Raw genomic sequence first — 21,387 nt, forward strand, 5'->3', positions numbered from 1 at the left:
AAACGGTAGTAGCTAAAAAAATAAAATACAGTTCGGTGTCTAAAAAAGAAACGGAACCATGGACAGTGGGTTTTGACTAGATTGCAGTGGTGATCATTGATTTCATTTACAGGTAAGCTAAAAAAAAAATCATAAATTTGTACCTACATAATATAAAATTAGTAAAATATTGTAATTAAATCAACTGGTCCAAGAAGAAGTTTAAAAATTTATTCCAGGCGTTGCCTAGTATGTGAAATAATTTAATCAGATAAATCTCTTCACAACAATAAAGGTTTCAGTTCTTTAACTTCACCAAAATCAACAGAAGGAATAATTGAAGAAATATGAATATTCAAACACAGGCAAAATGGTGAATGTACACAGTGTGTAAAGTGGCCACTTAAACCAGCCAATGAGCTGTATTATTTGGGTGAGATTCATCCGGCTGAACCAAATCACCTACTAGGCAACGCCTGAAAACGATTTTCCAATTTTTATACTTCTTCTTTTACCAGGTAGTTAATTCAACAATGTTTGAGTATATCCAAATGCTTTTCTCCCTCTCTGTTGCAACAAATTTTAACATTATATTGTATAGTTATTCATTTTCTTATAATGCTTTTCTGCTATTATTTATAAAATCTTCTAAGAGCAACTTTTGTTTTTATGCCCCAATGTCCAGAATGTGAAGATTAGTCAATTCGTCACACGACTTGGAATACTTTGGGATAGATCTTCCGGCTTTTCGAAGATCTCTTCGCCACTAAAATAATGTGGGATGAAGATGGATTGGCATGGTTTAGCTCTAAGTCTTATGTGTTTATGAACATATTGTATACTTTTATTTTATTGCCCTTGTTTGTCTTTGCTAGATAGTTTTATGTTATTTTTGTTCAGCTTCTTGTATTTATTTTTCTTCGTGTAACTTTTGTAATTGGCTTAGGCCGCATATATAATAAATACGAGTAAATGTGAATATAAAAAGCAAACCTTGAAATCTCCACCAAAAAGAGACAATTAAAAAAATAAATTAGTTATTGATGCCAAAATAAACTATATATAAAAACCTACCTACCTAAATAATAGCGTAATTCAAAACCGTCTCTAAATCTTGCAAAAACAGATTTCAATTATACTACTTGACACCGCAAACTAAGCATTCTCCATTGAAGTTAGTGAAGCATAATTAGAAATCTCACAATTCTTTTTTGAAGCTTTTCGCAAATATCTCAGTAACTCTTTCAATGGAGATTCCTAAGTTTGCTTCTGTAGGGTTCACAGTCCATAATCGATGACACACACGTGCTAAATTAATACGTTTCACCTGAAATAGTTCGACGACCAAAGAAAGCAATATCATCATTGTCTATACAATCCAATATAACATATAGTGCAACTCTAACAGTATTCCATATCAAATCGGGAGTATCGTTCTGCAGTACATTCACATCGTCCCTACCATGAAGAAATGAACTACAAAGGAACGTGGTCTGTAAAGAGACCACAGAACGCAATCAACATTAGTCAGCCCAACAACTTCAGTTCAGTCAGTCAGACCAGCTCGACGAAGTCACTCAATTCGAGCATGTAGTTCAAGTGCAGTCTCTTCAACCCATCATCGACGTAACACTCGTCCGACATAATTCATTATTTTATTCGCCATGTAATAAATAACCATCAAGCAGCAACCTCGTGTCTTTTCTCAATCTCTAACTGGGGTAGGAGCCCCAACAACCTATTTCCTACATTTCTAATACCCTCAAATAATATTCCTCATTATATATTCTGTTATGAGGAATATTGAGAACGGTAGTGGTTACACACATAAATCACAACCGTCAACCACAACCATAATACAAGATACTCTAATAGGGATCTGATACTAAGTGAAGGGGTCAACACTGTTCTGGCATCGAGACAACACTATCACGTAGGCAAAAAGGTCCATAACCATTTGACAGAATCGTGGAAAGACGGGAGTGTTGTCAAGTTGCGGAAGGTGCTGACCTCGCTCTTTCATGACATTGGTCGTAGGGAGTCAGAAAGATTGATGCATACCACGGATTGGAGATTCTTATTGGATGTCGAAAATTAAAAATGAAAAAAAAAAATAATTAAAAAAAATATATATACAGATGGCAATCATGAAGTTTCGCATAATAAATAAATTGTCTATGTTTTATGAATGTATGTATGTGTATGCGCTTGGGTGTACGTCCGTGTGTGTGTATGTAAACGTGTATATATGTGTATGTATATGTATCAAAATATATATACGAGTAAGTTTATATTTTATAAGTCTGTGCTCTCTATTAATTTGTTAACCATTTTCATATATTATAATGTAATTGCCTGGCTTGGAACGGGGTATGTACCCTTGTTAGCTAGGCAAAGTGAACATAAAATTGTATTTTTGATAAAAGGTGTAAATAAATAAATAATATAAAAAAAATATTATGAACACTGTGATTGGGTTCATATTGCACACATTTTTTAATACTTGTTTTGTTTTTCCATGAAACAAAATTGATATTTTGGTTTGTCGGTTGGAGAGACCACATTTTTATAACACAGATGATCACCCGAGGGTTTCAGGCCCCGGGTCACTAACCGCATGAGGCCCGGGCAGGACGCGGTACTCCACGGTGGAGAAGGGCCCGTGCTGGTCCCTGTCCTTGGCCCGGGCGGCCTGCAGGGCCCGGGTGCCGGGGGCCGTGACCTCGGCCAGCCGCAGCCGGTAGGGGGCGCCGATCCACTCGGGTGCGTTGTCGTTTGCGTCGGTGACGCGGATCGATACCGGGATCACGAAGCTCTGGAATCAGGAAAAACATTTTTAATTTGTTATTTTTTTGTAAAATGAATAGGGAAATATCACTTTTTTTAAACATTTTTAAAAAGTAATAAGGGTCTATGAAATACTTTAAATAAAAAAAATACTGATTATTAGTAGCATAAAAAATATTTTTAAATTTGTAATTTTGAATTCCGGCAAAAACCGCCATTGCATTGGCCACGCCCCTAATACGTAAATATTAATTTTCATTTTCAACTTTGTTCCTTTTCATTATTTTTTTTTTTACTTTAAAAAAAAACAATATTAGCGTTCTTATAATTTACCCAAATATTTCTATTTTGGTGGCTATTTTCAACGAGTTGTAAATAACTCACTATTAGAAAATGGAAATCAAGTTGGGGTAGAGTGGGGTTCTAGCCTCGGACCTCTGATCCGTGAGTCCGCAACACTGGCCACGGGACCACAACCCGATTATCCAATCCGCCGGTTGCGAAATAATAATGTGCTGTTTCTTGATCAACACAGCACAAACTATGGCGTGCATGCATCGATGTCCCGATTGTGTCGTATTGTAAACTCGAGACAAGATCTGGACTTTTTTGGTGCAAGTCTTAAAAGATTTAAAAAAATCACTAAGATAGACCGGATCTTGTCTTGAGGTAGTATTTTTTTTGTCCTAGCTTTAATTTTATTTAGTTGTATTTTATTTTATTAGTCATAGTTTAGACTGCATAAGTACGTCAAATTATTTTTTTATTTTTTTTTATATAAAATCGTCACAAATCTTGACGTCACAATTATCAATTGTTATCATAGGGTTTTTCCTGTGACATATTTTAAAAATCATTTCTTATTTCAAAGTATATATAAAAATATTTCTCCACAATATCCATATTGATTTTGAAAATATAATTAATTATTCCGTATCCATTTCATATATTTTCATCAGTATTCGTAGTACATAGCATACGTTGTGTGGAGCCCATAATACATAACAAACATAGAAAGGATTGAAAATGTTCAACGAAACTTTTTAAAATACCTAGATTATAAAAACAATAAAACGCTTTGTACTTACAGCCAATCTGCCAAACAAAATGGATTTTTTACCCTTGAAAATAGACGCACTGTATCTAAATTATGCTATTTACATAAATTATTAAATAATAAAGTAGACTATTTTAACCTACTCTCCAAAATTAATCTTTATGTCCCTTTTCGCGTGACAAAAAATAAGTATTTATTCCATCTGCCAGTCTGCAGCACTAACTATGCACAAAACTCTTTCCTCTATCGTTCTTGCTCTATCTATAATGTTTTTTTTCATCTATTGATATATTTTACATACCTCTTAATTTATTTAAAAATAAATTAAGACCTATTATTTCTGGGTGTGATACGATCCCACTTACTATTTAATGGTGCACACTCCTGAACACTTACTCCCACACTAATACACATAAACACACATCTACACTTACTCTCATACAAATACACATAAACACATCCTTTTGTTGTAATACAATTTAATCATATGTATGATTTTTATTTAAAAACTTTGCTGGTCTGTCTTTAAACTATATTTAAGAAAAATAATTTATTATATCACTGTCGACTGTTTGTTTCTTTAAAATAAATAAATAAATATTTCCCTTTTACTAATCTTGTAATAAAATAATTCCTTATTTCAATACTAATTAATAGAAGCTCTGTCGTCCCTAATTCAACCTAAATCTCAAGAAAAACCTATTTTCCAGAAAGGTGGTTTCAGACTGGAATAAATTGTCAAGCCTAGTTGTCCATTTCATTACGGTCAACCAAACAGTTTAAAAACCTAATTTTGTTGCAACAGAGAGGGAAAACATTTTTCAGAAGGGAATATAGAAGTCTAGGCATTTACAGGGCTTATGACCTGTCATTGGCTGGTTTAAGTGACCAATTAACACACTGTGTTACATAATGCCCAGGTTCAAACCCTGCTCAACCTTTTGAAGGTAACTTGTTTCTCATTTTCTAACACGGACTAAAATAAAATGGTCCCCTAAAAATATTTCAGTAAATCATAAGACGGAAAGCAGTGTGGATCGGAATGTCTGTTTACCGGGTCGCTGGTGCGCTTCCTGTCGCAGATGACGTTGACGTAGACGGACGAGGGCCCCAGCACGCCCTCCTTGTCCAGGGGCCTGGACAGCGTGAGGTTTTTGGAGCCGGGGGCGATCCGCACGGGGCTGTCGGCCTCCTTCAGGCCGAGCGCGATGCTCTCGTGCGGGTCGCCGTGGATGCCGAGGACGCCTGCGTACAAACAAATTTAATGCAATATAGAGGAAAATTTAGTGATTCATAGGAGGAAACGGAATGCCTTGATACGTCAACGTTTTCTTCCTCATCAGCAGAGGTAGAAGCTCAATATTTGCACCACAGATGGCTCTCATCTATACTCGGAAAATGGCGCTGCTGTCACTAATATGTCAAATTTTACATTTACAAGACACTTTTGACATTTTCATTAAAACCAAAAAAACTGAAACTTTAGGGGGTGTCTTTGCAATTTGGGTAATTTTATTTATTTGACGCTTTATATACGTATACATTTTGTATACATACAGGGTGTTCTTGAAACCCTGTCACATCTGAAACCACGATGATCAGTATGAGCAAGAAGACATATTAGCATATTTAAAAACATATTTAGAATAATGATTTTTTTTAAATAAAATATTTAAAAAAACAAACGGTTGCTTATTTCTGCAAGGGAGAAGTGAAGGGAGCGCGGCGTAGTATCATACTCCCCCCTTCTCACTTCTCGTTTTACCCCTGCAGAAGTAAACAACCATTTGCTTTTTTTGATATTATATATTTTTTAAATTTATTCGTTCTAAAAAAATATTTTGATGTGCCAATATGTCTTCTTACTTATACTGATCATCGTGGTTTTGGATGTGACAGGGTTCAATGAACCCCCTGTATAAAGGCGGCATATTTACAAAATTCAAAAATATAGATTACACAAACATCATTCTGTCAGATTTAAAATTTACACTAAAAATGCATTATGTAACTTAGTAGACATTATAATAATAAATATGTACATCTCCCTTCCCCTCCTTATCCTCTCTTCAAGCATTCTTGTCCTAATCCCGCCCAATTTACAGTAACTTAATGTTCTTAAAATAAATATTAAAAAAAATCTTTGATACTCAATAGAGTACATGAAAATAACATTTTTATATGTATAAATTGTAATACTATGTGGAAATCTGTTATAAGTTCTGAGTTTATACACTATATCTGTTTGTTTACTATAAATATGTACGTAGAACTGTTGATTTCCCAAATAAAATAAAATAAAATGTTGCCTTAAGGCAATTTCGTTCTAAATTTTTTTAAGTAACAAGTTCCTTAACTAAACCGTTTAGTTTGAGAAAATGAGAAGTATATTATGGAAAAAAGTAGAACCACGTATAAAACCAAAAACATGTTTTCTAAAAACATAGTAAAAAGAAAAATTGTGTTACATGTTCTGTCATTATATTTGTGAAAAACTTTAACTGGATATATGTACAATTTTTATATTTATTAAACATATATTATTATTTAAATAAAAGACGAGTGATACTTTAATCCATAAATTTGGAATATCCAGTGACCGGTTTCATCGCTTTCGCGACATCTTCGAGACTGGTATCTTTATTAAGGAGTTCAATGTATTTGTGGATTAAAGAATCACCCGTCTTTTATTTATATAATAAATTACCATGAACTTCCATCGAGAATTTTCACTTACAAACCTAAATGTTTTTCATAAACATATATTGTGTTTAAATAATAAAAAAATAAACAAAAAAATAAATAAATTAAGACTATTAAAATTCGTGAATAAATAAACAGTCATCTGAATAAAGTACGTTTTTTGTAAGACCGTAATGGATTGTTCTTGCTTCGGTTTGGCACAAACTGATTAGGTACATTAAATAACAAAATATAAAGGATGTGACTAACGCCAGCAGGTGAGTAGTGAGTAGACAAGCCATAATACTCCATTTTTAACAATATACAAGTGTTTTGGATACGAGTGGATGGGCATGGTATGTCTGACAGGATTTAGCCACGCAGCGTCCTTGAACCAAGATTATGCGGAGATTAAAATGTATGATACATAGTACACAGCTACCATAGCATGGATATTTTATTTCGCGAAAAGATTTATTGTTTATTTATTTTATTTTACTCTTTGCACGTGTAGAGCAAATGGACAGCGAAAGAGTTACTAAAAAGTTTGACGATGCAAATGTTCACGGGTGCGAAAAACTGGGGAGACCTAGAAATACGTGATTCAATCAAATCCAATAACACTTGAAGATGGACATGTCAAAAGACGGAATAATATTAGTAATAGATCCGATAGTATACTGTCAGTACCAGGATGCGGAACTAAGATCGTACAGAGGAACTCCTTACATGTTGGTCCAAGATTCTTCAATCTTCTAACTAAGGAACTACAAAACATTATATCACTGGTACAGTTAAAATTAATCAGTCTTGGATTAGCATAGAAGCAACAGATAGACATATTCTTTTAAAAAAATATAAAAAATCAAAAAAATTATTTTTTAAATGAATCATGTTTTCGTAATATCAGCATTAGTTAATTTCGTTAATTTTTCTTTTCTTTTTCTTTTCTTTTCTTTTCTTTTCTTTTCATGGTCATGTCATACCATATATTTGTGCTATACACTTTTTAATAATTTAAAAAGGAATGGCCTACGCTCAGACGCTGAAGTCTTTGTGGGAATTTTTTCCAATTCATGTTATAGCTTAATTTTAAGATGTATTAAACAAATAAAAAACAACAAAAAAAATTGGCGTGCGTACATGATAAGGCGTATGAATGAACGATAAAATTTTACCAATGCAGTGCCCTATGCACCATTACGTGCGGAAAGGCAATGATGATGATTTAGAATAATCACAACATTTTCACGAGGGCTCAGTAAGTAGCAATAAATTTAACACAGCAACCTAGTAAATGTGTAATACACAATAAACATAGTACACGTGGCGCAACCACGTATATATACTTTTTTTAGAAGTTGTTACAATTATTTTTATATTTTGTATGCATTTCATGTTAAATTTGCTGTTTATTTTCTAAAATAAATACAATGAAAATAAAATGTAGGTAATCTTACCAATCACGGAGCCTACAGCCGCATCTTCGCTGACGAAGAAGCTTTCTACTGAGCCACCACTTTCTAAGTAGCATCTGCTATCTCCAACACCTGAAAACAAAACAACTCAAATTATAATAAACACATCTCAAGAGAGACGAAGTTTCTGTTAGTTCCTGCAGATATACAAAGCAAGAAAATAAAATCCAATTGCAAAATATTAACATTGAACATTTAAATTTAATTTAAATATAATATACGACACTGCATCACCATCATCGAACCCTTTTTTGCATCTGATGAAGCAAAGGGTATTGCATTGTTAAACCAAAGATCCTGTTACAGGAAGGTAAGGCAATCAGTCGTACGCCTCAGCCTTGTCTAGGACATTAAGATATGACGAAATAATTTAATTTTAAGCACTATTAAAATAAAAAATAATTGTCGGCCATCCCAGGTACCAGATCCCGAGCATAGTAGGCGAACGCACCAACCACTACACCACTAGGCGGATGTACAACATAGTGTCTCAACTCAATTTCCGTTTTCAGGATTTTTATCGTTTCATCATAATATATAAAATGTGATAAATACAAAAAATAATAAATATTTATTCTTAAATAAAACAAAGGTATACACAGTTAAATGGCGGACTTATTGCCACTAGAAATATCTTACAGTCTGATCAAAAAACAAACAAAAAAATTAAGTAGTGAAAAAATAAATAATAATAATAATAAAATAAGTAAATAAAAATTTAAGAAAATACAATGAGTAAAAAAATAAATATAAGTTATGGGGTCTATTGTTGATGTTATTTACATTTTATACGAAAATATATTACACAAAATAAAATTATAATGAAAAACTAGTAGCGTAAAACTTTCGAAACCAATATTTCAAATACACCCCTACCAGGAATCGAACCCACTACTTCAAGAATGGTAGTTTAACGCGCCAACCACAACAACATCTAGTCGAAAATACTCTCTCAGGGTTCTTCTACACATTTCACGCTCAGAACTGTATTCTTAACTTAATAGCACTTTTCAAGCCTTCCTAATAATTGTTGTGAAATATCGTATTATTTCTGAGTAGGATAGACATGAGTCACTAAATGTTTCCTACGCAACTGTTTCTAGGACAAACATAATAACTATTTAATCGTCTTGATTCACTAGTCGAAAATCACTGTAAAGCTAATTAAAATTGTAATTACTTCATATTTCATATCTAACCGCATCTTAAACGAATTTATAACAGCTTTTAAAAGATGGACGGATATTTTAATTACTTCATTATTTGACCAGAGGAAATAAGCGTATGTAGGTACTAGTTTCTGAAAAATTAATAAAGGTATGTCAATTAGAGGTGTTCGTTTTTTTTTACAGAAATACTTAAGTAGCCGTGGGGAAGTGCTGCAGATGATGATTCTGTTTTTGTGCTGCAGAAGAGAGCTGTTTGAGCAATTTACAATGCGAGTCCCCGAGAATCGCTTAGAGATATATTTTTAAAAATCAATATATTGAGAGCCGCATGTCAATATATCTATGAAAATTTAATGTACATTCATAAAAATATTGTTGATTTGAGAAGAAACAGACATTTCCATAGGTTCAACAATAGAAATAAAGATATGATAGTTGTGCCCACTACTAGACTGCATACGATTCTACAATAAGGTACCTCTTGAAATTCAGGCTTTGCCAGCAAAAAAAACAAAGATTTTGTCAAGTATAGCTTGTTTGGAAACAGTTACCGTAGAGTCGATGAATATTTGTAGGACAAGACAGCGTAGCATAAGATTGGCGATTATCGATTTTAATTTATTAGTTTTTGTTTTTTGATTTGAATTTTATTTTATTGAAATAAACGGCACTTAGTGCCTTTTACATATAAGTTGCATATAATAAAATACATACATGTAAGTAAAATAAGTAAAATATAGTATTTAAAACAAATTATTACTAAACGGTTATTTACAAATTAAGGAGTAAAAAAAAAAGATACAGAGTTAAAAATTATATTTATAATTAAAAAAATACTTCAAAAATTTAATATTTGGTCTTAGAAATATTTTGAATCTGTAAAAAAAAAAGTAAGAAAGCAACACATCTTAACAAAAAAATTAAAACAATTTTGAATAACACTAAACGAAGATTTTTCTCTTTTAAATTACGTGTATTATTATTTAAAACTACTACTTTTTTTTTCATTTGGAATTCGTTTCATATACTAACTATTGATTTATATTTTAATGATTTATATTTTATTGATTTTTATTATATAGTTATAATTTATTTAATGACGATTATAGGAGATTCGATGTATCCTATATAATATATAAAGAATAATAATAGTTTAGAAATTACCAAGATCATTGATAATTGTTTTTCCATCATTGATCATTGATATGTGGCGAAGAAGATAACCAGGAAGGTTTCTCTTATGGGAAGAATTGGAAGATATGTAAGTGCAGATTCATGCAAGATGATATATAATTTCATTAGTGTGTCTTATATACATATATACATGTATATCAGGGGCGTGCGTTGGGGTTTTTGATTAGGGAAACAATTAGTATATAAGTAATTGGTACATAATAATATACACTGCCCTTAAGAAATAAGAGATAAACTAAATACTTATATGATTAGAAATAAAAGCAATAATTTCACATATCTAGTAAAAAAATAGAATAACAAATTAACCAACTTCACTATTTTTTTTATTTATTTATTTATTTTTTTTTAATTTTTTTTTTTAAAAAAAGAAATATTTGCGTTCTTATGATTTACCCAAATATTTAATTTTGAGGGCCATTTTCAACGAGTTGTTTATACTATAATAAATAACTGCAAGTATTTTGTGGCGTTGTATTTTATTTGACTAAAATGCAGTGAAACCAAAATTGATATTATCTCGTTAAAAAACTCGACTTTTCAACGAAAAAAAATTGGTCATTATTTGAACCTGAAAAATAAAAATATGTAGAAGATTATAAACTTTTTTCTTAAAACAAATAAAGATTGTATTGATATAATGTTTAAATTAAATTCAAAATTTTATTTTGTATTCCTACTCCACCACAAAATAATAATTATAATATTATGTTCATCGCCAAAATACTAAAATCGCATCTGCTGCGCGGCGCGGCGCGGCGTTACGTTCGCATCGCATCTAAACTACATGGCAAAAAACGTATTAGTGTGTTTCGATTGCTTCCTTTCATCATCATCATCATCATGATCATTGCTTCCCTTGCCTGGTGAGAATTGAAGTCTGCGCCTGCGCCCGGACTGCGCATTCAGTACGGCGCTGGAACGGCATTTCGAATTTGCTTCCACCGCGATCGTTCTTTAAATCGATACCCAGCCAGCCGGTAGTAAGTACTCGCCGATCAGTACGCGCATGAAAGCGCTGGTGAACGGATGTGTTAGTGGGTTGCGTTGCTTTTTATCATTTTTTTATAAAGCGATTGTAAAATTTTTCCGCAATTTATTGCGATTATAAATAAAATTATTATTACATTATTTGTTTATAGTAATCTAAATGTTAGGTATTATGACTGATAATTAATTTATTAAATATGATATTTTATAAACATTATTTGGCTAAATTTAGGAGAATCAATGGTTCCATGCGTTCTATGAGCGGACCGCGCATGTTGTATATATATATAAATCGTCTTGACGTTGCAGCGACCTGTGACGGGCTACCGTGTATTCTCGCTCCTCAAGCTTTGGTCTTAAAAAAGTTTAGCTACTGGGTTTAGGGCGAGTGCTCACATATCTGTTGCTAAATCTCCTCCTCCAAACCCAGGGCTGCGATTACGAATGGCTATCTTCATCGGTATATACTGAGACGGAATAAACGAATATCGATGTTTATGTACGAAAGTGTGTATATTTGTATGAAAATTCAAAGTATCTTCGTCCGTAACCGGTAATTTAAAATGTTTAAAAAAAAAATTAATACATATTATAATTTTCATACAAAAAAATTAATTTTACTTTGTAGATAAAATTGAAGATAAATTTTAACTTCCCATCAGAATACGTACCCTGGTCCTCAAAGATGCGAATATTATTATTGTTTTGAAACATATTTTACTTCATGAGTTATCGCGCTTACCTGCGCGTTAAAATAATTATTGGGTAATTAATTTTTGTTAGGGAAATATCACGTTTTTTCAAACATTTTCAAAGTAATAAGGGTCTATGAAATACTGTCCGGTAAAAAAACATTTTGCATAAAAAGTGGCCACTGAAACCAGCTAATGACACGTAATAAGCCCTTTAGATGCCAAGATTCCTTTATAATCTTCTCTAAAATGTTCTTCATCTCTGTTGCAATATGTTAATATTAACAGATCCCTAGGGAGTTGAACCCAGTCCTTGTCTACAAAAATTTGGACAAACTCAAAATATTGTTGATTAATCCACGTGGTCCATGAAGAAGTATAGAAATTGAATATAACAAACAAATATTTAGCAAAACAAATAAAAACCCTTCCCTTAAAAACGCTTTACGAGTCTAGATAGTTAATAATCTTATACACCTTAGCAGGTAAGGTATATTGCGTTTCTTCTTTTGTTTGTTATGTGTATGAATAAATTAGACATTGTTTTTTTAGGAAAGTAGAAAAAGAGCCGTCATTCATGCGCGTTTTTCAAACTGCCTAATAAACCTTTGAATTTGTTAATTAATTCAGGAGAAAGTTACCTATCACATTGATTTAATTGCTAAATGTATCCGAGAGGCTGCTGGCTGGTGTACGTTGGTAGTTCGTACGAGATACATATGTATGTAGTGAGTATTCATATTATACCTACGGTATACCGTCAATCTTGACCGAGACTGAATATAGTATATACCAGGAGCGTGCGGTGAAGTTTTTGATTAGGGAAGCAGCCATTTGGTACTAGATGTTCAAATCGGATTTTTCAAATGTTTATCGGGTTGTGGTCCTGTGGCTAGTGTCTCGGACTCACGGACCTAAGGTCCGTGGTTCGAATCCCACTCTACCCCAACTTGATTCCCATTTTCTAATAGTGAGTTATTTATTGGTCACATTAATAGCATTAGTAATAGATCTCTAAGAATGTTGGGTTTCATTATCAGAACCACTAAATATTTCAAAGATATTGGTGCACTTAAAATAATGTACACGTCACTTGTAAGAAGCATTTTGGAGTACAACTCTACAATCTAGGCTCCTCATTATTCTAGGCACCAATATTGTATTGAAAAGGTCCAAAATAAGTTTTTACGATTTATAAATTTTAAATTAGGTGTTGGTATTGAATTTTTAAATTATGATTTGTTACTGTTTATTTTGAAATTATTAAGACTAAGTGACAGGAGAGTTATAACTGATTTATTAAATTTATATAAAATAATCCATTCCATGTTTGACACCCCTGCACTTTTATCACTTATTAGTTTTAATGTACCAAAAAGGACAACTCGGCAAACCTACCAATACTGTGGCAACAATACTTCGACATCATATGGTAAAAATGCAGTCATCAATAGACTTCACTCTCTAGGCAATAAGTACCAGGACATTGGTGACTCATTTCACATGAAATTTATTACATATAGAACGGCTCTTCTTCTTTATTTTATTGGTAATAGTTCTAGGTAACTATTTGTTACTTTTGTTAAAAATTTGTTTTAAACTTCTTTATTAGTGTTTTTTTTTTCTTTTTTCGTTTCTTTTCTTAATTAATTTATAAGTAAAAAATATTTCTCTTTATCATTTTTTTTACACCATTATATATTTTTATAAATAAACATATACTATTTACCTAAATATTAGTTTTCAATAATAATACATATATATATATATTTTTTAATGTTATTCAAAATTACTTCTTAGTTATTTTTTTAACTGGTTCAAAGTATTTCTAATACCAAATTATATTTTTTTATCCATAATTCTACAACTGGTAATATTTTATTATTTTTATAGTTTATATTTCTTAGACTTTCTAAATTAATCATATTGTTTTACACGCTCTATATTACTTATAATTATACATGTTTGTATATTTAATTGTATTTGTAACTAATATGTAAAAGGCACTAAGTGCCGTTTATTTCAATAAAATAAAAAATAAAATTTACAACTCGTTGAAAATAAACCTCAAAATTCAGTATTTGGGTAAATCATAAGAACGCAAATATTTCTTTTTTCTTTAAAAAAAAAATAAAAATATGGGCAGAATTGTGAATGTTACACAGTGTCTACTTAAACCAGCCATTGACGGGTCATAAGCCCTGTAGATGCCTAGATTTCTATATAACCTTCTCTTAAATGTTCTTCATCTCTGTTGTAATATGTTAAAAATAATATGTTACATCATATCGGCGAATATCTACAAATTGCACTTTTTTAAATGTGAACATTTGTTGAAATACCATTTAAAATAAAATGAATTAATACATTACTAGGTCAGAAAGAAGGAGGAGTTTGTTAGATTTTCAATGCATCGGTAGTTCAGATGCTCAATGAGTTTTTCTGGGTTATTGCGCCGCGCATGCTTTCGAAATGTGATCTCAAGCGAATGTGTGGTAAAAACTATTTACGATAGGTGAACAAATAATGTCGAAATCCGCGCATTATGCTAGCTGAGACAAGCATTGTCAACAAAAACGAGAGACGTGATGCGTCGGTTTAGATACGTAGAGGAAAAGGACAGCGAAGAAACGGCTAAAAATATTTGTAATGCGAATGCCGATTGATGCAAAAAACAAGGAAGATCGAGAAAGACACGGCATGGCTAAGTCCAACAAAAGACATGAAGATGGATAATTCAAGAGTCGGAATAATCGGCCTGGGTGCATGATAAGACGTAGGAATGAAGAGGAAGCGAGGAACCTCCATAAAATTTGCCAAATTCACAGTAAAAGTTGTAGAGTTGAATTCAATTAAAATCGTGATTTATGAAATTGAAAATGTTAAACGAGTAACTCGTTTATCAAAAAAAAAACATTTTTCGTAATAAAGGATTTCGATCTAACCCATGCCAATTCATTTTCATCCCACACTGTGTTAATGGCGAAGAGATTTCCGCAATGGCGAAAGATCTATCTCAAAGAATTCTGACTTGAGCGACGAATTGACTTAGCCACACATTCTGGACATTCTGTTGATTTTAACTTCACAAAAAATGATGAATAGTAACAAATATTTAGTAAATTTTCAACAGTCTTCTTTTTTATCGGATGAAACATATTGCTTTTAGCTATAAGTCCTACAAAACGCATATTTTTTTTATATTTAAAGTTTAAATGAATAAATAACCCATACATATTTTGTTATAAATTTATTTAAAAATAAGTGGTTCTATCATTGACCGCCTGTAAAATAAAATAGAATATAACAGAGTGATATGGTATTCTATTATTTTTGCTTACTTAATAATTATTTATTATAAACACAATTTACTAGTTCTGATTTTGTATCCATTTTATTTTTTTTTTTTCTAAAATACGTTTTGCAAAATAAATGAACAAAATAATATTTTTTTTAATGGTTGATTGCAAAAAAATGCCACTTGCCACGCCAAAAAGTTGTATAAATAACTAAGAATACCACACAGCATAATAACTCAGAAAAAATATTAAACGTTTCTTAAAATGAAGAAAACCTTAAAATGTGTAATAGTTTATTGTTCTTGTTTTGACTAATTAATGTAGGGTACATCCACATACTAATAATTAATTAACATTTTTGCATATGAAGTATAATATTATACTAATTAAAATGTACGTTTATTACAAAACAAGAAATTTAATTAATGAATTAGGTACTAATAATTATATCTACTGAATTCATTGTGGTATTTTTAAAAAAGAGTTATATTAGTTGTGTATTAAAATAATGGAGAATATAGCCATATAATATTTAATATATATCACGAAGTCAATAATAATCGTCGTTTGAGTTAATTTCAAACATGAGAACTGTTGTTGTATCACACAGAACCACAGAAAAAAAATAGCATTTTTTTATATTACTTATATTATGTACCATGTAGATACAAATTTATGATATTTTTTTAGCTTACCTATAAATAAAAACACTGTTCGCTACTGGTCCATGCCATCCGATTCTGTGATCCGAAATGACGCATGACAGTCCAGAGCGGTTCGACAATACATTTTTGCCTTCATAATAAATTTCTATCCAGAACTGACAAAAAATGAGACATGAGTTATAAAATTTAATGGAAAACGAAACTATTTTACGCTTTTGTAAGCCTGCGATTAACGAGACATGTAGAAAGATTGGCCGACGATAAAACCAAGTGTGCACCCCAATGGAAGCGGCCCAAAAGCAGATCAAGAAGGAGATGAGTAGATTATGCGGAGCTGTATGTAAAACTGTAAAGTAGTGTTATTCAATTTTTTTTAAATACTACAGAAGAAACGGATTTTTGTAACTGAGTTTAATACAGTAAATTAACACAGTTTTTAAGCTAACAATTGTTTAATTACAATATGGTTATGTCAATTCTCCTCTAACCACTTTTAAGAAACGCCTGAAACATTACAGACCAAAAAATTCAGATCTGAAATTTTATTGTTTTTCAAATTTGTATCCCTTTTCTTTCCTTGGTTCCTCTTTCTCTCTTCCAAACTCATTATCTGACTCCACATTCCTCATACTTTGATATGTATAATATAATGTACCTTTATATTTTAAGTCAATATGTGCAAGCCTTATCTCCCAATTAAAAAAACAGCTGTTATTTTTAATTAATTAGGTTATTTTATGTATATATCTTTTGATATATTTTTTCATTTTTTAGTACAAACTTTTGATCAGTCTTGAGACTCAAAATTGAGAACTGAAATTCTAGCCATTGTCTATCTTAGAAACCGATCCAATGAAAAGATTCCAGGTCTATAAAGACGAACTTTTTTCAACAATACTCATGTCGTTAGTTTTCTAAATAGATTAATTTTCTTTGAAAAACCGTTTGTCAACTAAAATCAAGCATGCTACAAAAATCGAAAAATGTCGTGAGTAAATAATATCTTGTGATAAGTCATTGTGACTTATCACAAGAGGTAGTATCTATTATGATTAGGATAGTACAGGTAGTAATAACAATAAATAATAACAGGACACAAAATGCCGTGATCTCTTTAAGTGAAACGGAAGGCCCACTGATGTCTATCAATAGTCTGGCTGCTGTTGAATGAGCTAACGGTGGTTTTCTTTTCATTAAGCAAATGTGGAGAAGTTCCTATGAAGGTCCACTGACCACAGCTGAAATTCCTTCTCTTTCCCAACTCTTCTTAGATTTAGATAGCTAGGAGACAAAATCAACTTGTGAAATTCAAAACCTTGTACATTATAGCCAAGGTCAATATAACTGCAACTTCTAATTTTTAAAAAAAGCGTAAATGATATTTATATACAAAAAAGACTCAGATTATGTGCAACAAATCCTGTCCTGACCCTGACCAGCCTCTCTATAATAATGGACAGAGGATTGAGAAAGTTGAAAGCTTTAAACACTCGGGAGTTCACATAACTGGGGATGATATCATGCACATTGAGCTCGCAACCCGCCTAAGAATTGCTGGAGCAACTTTTAACATGATGCGTGTTGTCTAGAACTCTAGTCTATACTCGGTCAAAACGAAATGCTAATTTTTAACTCTTTTAAAATGCCAGTACTCCTATATGAGTGCGAACCTTGGCACCATACCAAAGCTCGAAACACCAAACTTCTGAGTTTTGAGAGTAAGTGCTTGAGAAGAATATTAGGTATAAGGAGGCTTGATTTTATAACTAACATTAAAGTCCAAGAATGGACGCAGCAGCCTCCTATGACGAGCGTCTGAAGGATGCGGCAGTGGACCTGGCTTGGACACGTGCTGCTCATGCCTCGAGAGAACCTAAACCCGAGTTGCCAAGTTCTTTTAACCTGCGGGCTCACGCCGTCCTGGAACGCAGTTGAAGACGATCTTTAGACTTTATTCGGCGGAATTAAGGGGCGCTGGATTGACGTAGGAAGGGACAAAAATGTTGGCTGGCGATAGGGTCTCCTGGTGATGTCCACATGCTCCACTTAGGAGCGGATGTGGAAAAGATCAAGAAGAAATGATCACCCAACAGGGCCGATGACTGATGTTCCTTCCCAGACTTTCATATTCGCTTCTCCAAAATGTTCTACATTTCTGTAGGCTATTATAATGTGGATCCACCAAATTTTCGAATGTAAATTGATGCATTTACGGTTACGTATGGCAATTTATTATTTAATATTCGCCTTTCCGGGGCTGCGTAGTTACTTCCGCTAGTTGTACAACAGTTAGTAGGTAGATGGTGAAATGTGCGTCTCGGGAGGTGCACATAACCCACATTTATGTGTTATATCTTACATTCGACTGCGCGTTTACTTACAATATTCCAGCTGCTTTATTTAATTAAAATAAATTGTTATCTTCAGCAAATCTTTTAAGACTTTCTGATAGAAGAATCCTAACTGACTTAATATTACTTTATAAAGTGATCAATTCATTAATTGACTGTCCTGATTTGCTGGAGTTGGTGTGTTTCCGTGTACCTGGTCGACATACCCGCCACAGATCTCCTTTTTGTTCTGCAAGTTCTAGGACCAACTATCACATGCACTCGCCTATCCCTAGGCTCCACAGATATGGCAATCAGTATGAGGACAAGGCTGGTATATTTGGTTCTGGACTTGATAGTTATAAAACGAGTCTGATTTCTTTTTTTCTCTCGCAATATTATTCTAAAACTTTTCTTTATATTTAAAAATGTTTTTCCTTTTTTTGTTTTTTCATATTTATGTATTTATTCCGTTAATATTTTTGGTTGCTTATATGTATTTACCTACTTGTTACTATTGTTATAGTTATCCAATTTTATAATTTTTTGTTATGTATTTATATATGTATTTTTTTTCATATTTATGTTCAATACATGTTAAAGGCAATTTATGCCGTTTATGTAAAAATAAATAATACTGGCGGAGTATGGACAATGGAGTCCGGACGTTACCGGTGCCCGACACTCCCGGCCGGCAGTACAAGATAGAGATTTTAAAATTATAATGCTAAAGGTCTCTTCAAGCCCCGATAATGCGAAAGTTCAGGGGATTTATTTTTTATTTATTAAAAGACAATTAAACTTAGCTCAAAGTTAAAACCATATTTTTTTTTAAAGTTTCCTACTTTTGAAATTATCTCGCTTAAGTTCTCTTCCTCTTCTCGGTGAGTTCAGATACACAAATTCTTCTACCTGTTTTAGTATAACCCCATTCACATTTAGTCATACTTTCATTCCATTCATAACCATCACATTCGATTTATCGACATTTATCAGCAATTCCCTTCCCTCGCCATACACCGTAGACTTTCGTTACCAAGAATTGCAGTTCCTCTTTGTTGTTAGCAAGAAGCACGACATCATCAGCATACAAAAGACAATTGACAACTTTTGACTTTACAAAATATGTTAAAATTATTATAATTTATAATGGAATATTAATTAAAAAAAGAAAAAATATTTTGTTGAACTATTGTAATCAGTAAGAGTTTATAAATAAATAAATTTTAAATAAAAAACATACAAAATAATATATCGGCCATTTGGCGGCATTACACGAATGATAGCTAAAACAGTTTAATTAAAAACTTTCATAATGCAAATGGATTTTTGAACCTGAATATGTCAAGTCTAATAGCAGAACTTTCCGTCTATGTATTTGTATGCGAGAATATGACCATTGACCTCCTACAAGCCAACGGCATAGGTCACCGCCCGCGCCTTCTACACCTCCCCACAACAAGGGTAGAAATTATTATCTGAACCCCTCGGGTCAACTACTAGTTGTGCAAGTACAGGTATATTTTCAAGGCATAGCTGCATTTCTTGGCCGGAAAAGGCTTTCCGCAACCCGCAAATCAGAGGGTGTAAAATGCATAATATAATGTAAGATACGATATAATGTAAGATTGGTTGGTTGGAAGAAATTACCATTTGGTAATAAGCCCGCCAATGTACAAATAACATTATGTACAAAAAGTTAAATAAATAAAATAAATAAATAAAAAGATACCAACTGCATTCTTAAAATAAAATTTTAAAAATATTACAACAGAGTTGGAAAAGATTTTTAAACTAAGTTTGAAATGACTCCGCGTATGACGTCATTAGTTATCTGCGGTGAGTTCAGTTCATTAACGAATTGGCTTCCCGTAAACCGGGCATCTATCGCAACATTCTATCATTGGTTGATTCAGGAGAACTAGTGACGTACGAAGTTGTTCGTTTTTATTAAAATAATTAATTTTTTTCATACATTTTAAAGAAACTTTGCCGTACAATTCAAAATACGCTCTCAAATTTTTACTGCGCGTAAGAAAACATTATATCGAATTTCTCGTAGCACTGAACTTTCCCACAATGATAGTTATGATTCACCGAAATATTGTTGATTGTATAATTTATTTATTTATTTACATATACGCCCGATGGGCATTTTTAAGGATATATGTATACATGTACTTACAGCCAATCTGCCAAACAAAATGGATTTTTTACACTTGAAAATAGACGCACTGTATCTGAATTATGCTAGTTACATAAATTATTAAATAATAAAGTAGACTCTTTTAACCTACTCTCCAAAATTAATCTTAATGTATCCTTTCGCGTGACAAAAAATAAGTATTTATTCCATCTGCCAGTCTGTAGAACTAACTATGCACAATACTCTTTCCTCTATCGTTCGTGCTCTAATTTTAATGCTTTTTTTTTCATTTATTGATATATTTTACATGCCCCTCAATTTATTTAAAAAAAAAAATAAGATTTAATATTTCTGGCTGCGATACGATCCCACTTACTATTTAATGATGCTCACACTTACTCACACCTGAACACTTACTCCTACACGAATACACATAAACACACGTCTACACTTACTCTCATACAAATACACATAAACACACCCTTTTGTTGTAACACAATTGAATAATATGAGTGATTCTTATTTAGAAACTTTTCTGGTCTGTCTTTAAACTGTATTTTTTTTTAAGGTTACTATTTGATTGTCGACCGTTTGTTTCTTTGAAATAAATAAAATACAAAAAAATTAAAAAGAAAATTATAATAAAAGAAAGTAGAAAGACACTATTGTATATAGTAGACTTGGTGGAAGTGGAAGCGGGAGAGGGGTGTTTATAATTGAATTTGATTCAGTGATCGTATGGAAGAAGACAACTTGTTATCAAAGAAATCAAGACTGGTATGTTTGTTGGCAGACCTAAAAATTCCGGGCATTGGGGAATGAAAACCATAGTTAGAAATGCATAAATTATAACACTATTTTGAATTACACATCTCCAGGCTGTGGATTAATATATAAATCGAAAATAAATTGGCATACA

The 21,387-nt window shown here is 32.2% G+C and overlaps 1 protein-coding gene across 1 annotated transcript in view; it reads right to left on the reverse strand.

Annotated features, from left to right (window-relative positions):
* The window catches only part of Cad96Cb (protocadherin Fat 4-like Cad96Ca), a 116,338-nt gene that overhangs the window by 14,170 nt on the left and 80,781 nt on the right, over window positions 1–21,387 (reverse strand). The window contains exons 3-5 of the mRNA XM_088226742.1: window positions 7,966–8,055; window positions 4,878–5,068; window positions 2,594–2,794 (exon numbers count right to left, since the gene is read on the reverse strand). Of these exons, the coding sequence (XP_088082868.1) occupies window positions 2,594–2,794; window positions 4,878–5,068; window positions 7,966–8,055 (482 nt within the window). The remainder of the gene's footprint in view (window positions 1–2,593; window positions 2,795–4,877; window positions 5,069–7,965; window positions 8,056–21,387) is intronic.

This window comes from Micrasema longulum, unplaced genomic scaffold (assembly GCF_059751315.1).
Source record: "Micrasema longulum isolate JH-2025_06_02 unplaced genomic scaffold, ASM5975131v1 h1tg000467l, whole genome shotgun sequence".
NCBI lineage: Eukaryota > Metazoa > Arthropoda > Insecta > Trichoptera > Brachycentridae > Micrasema > Micrasema longulum.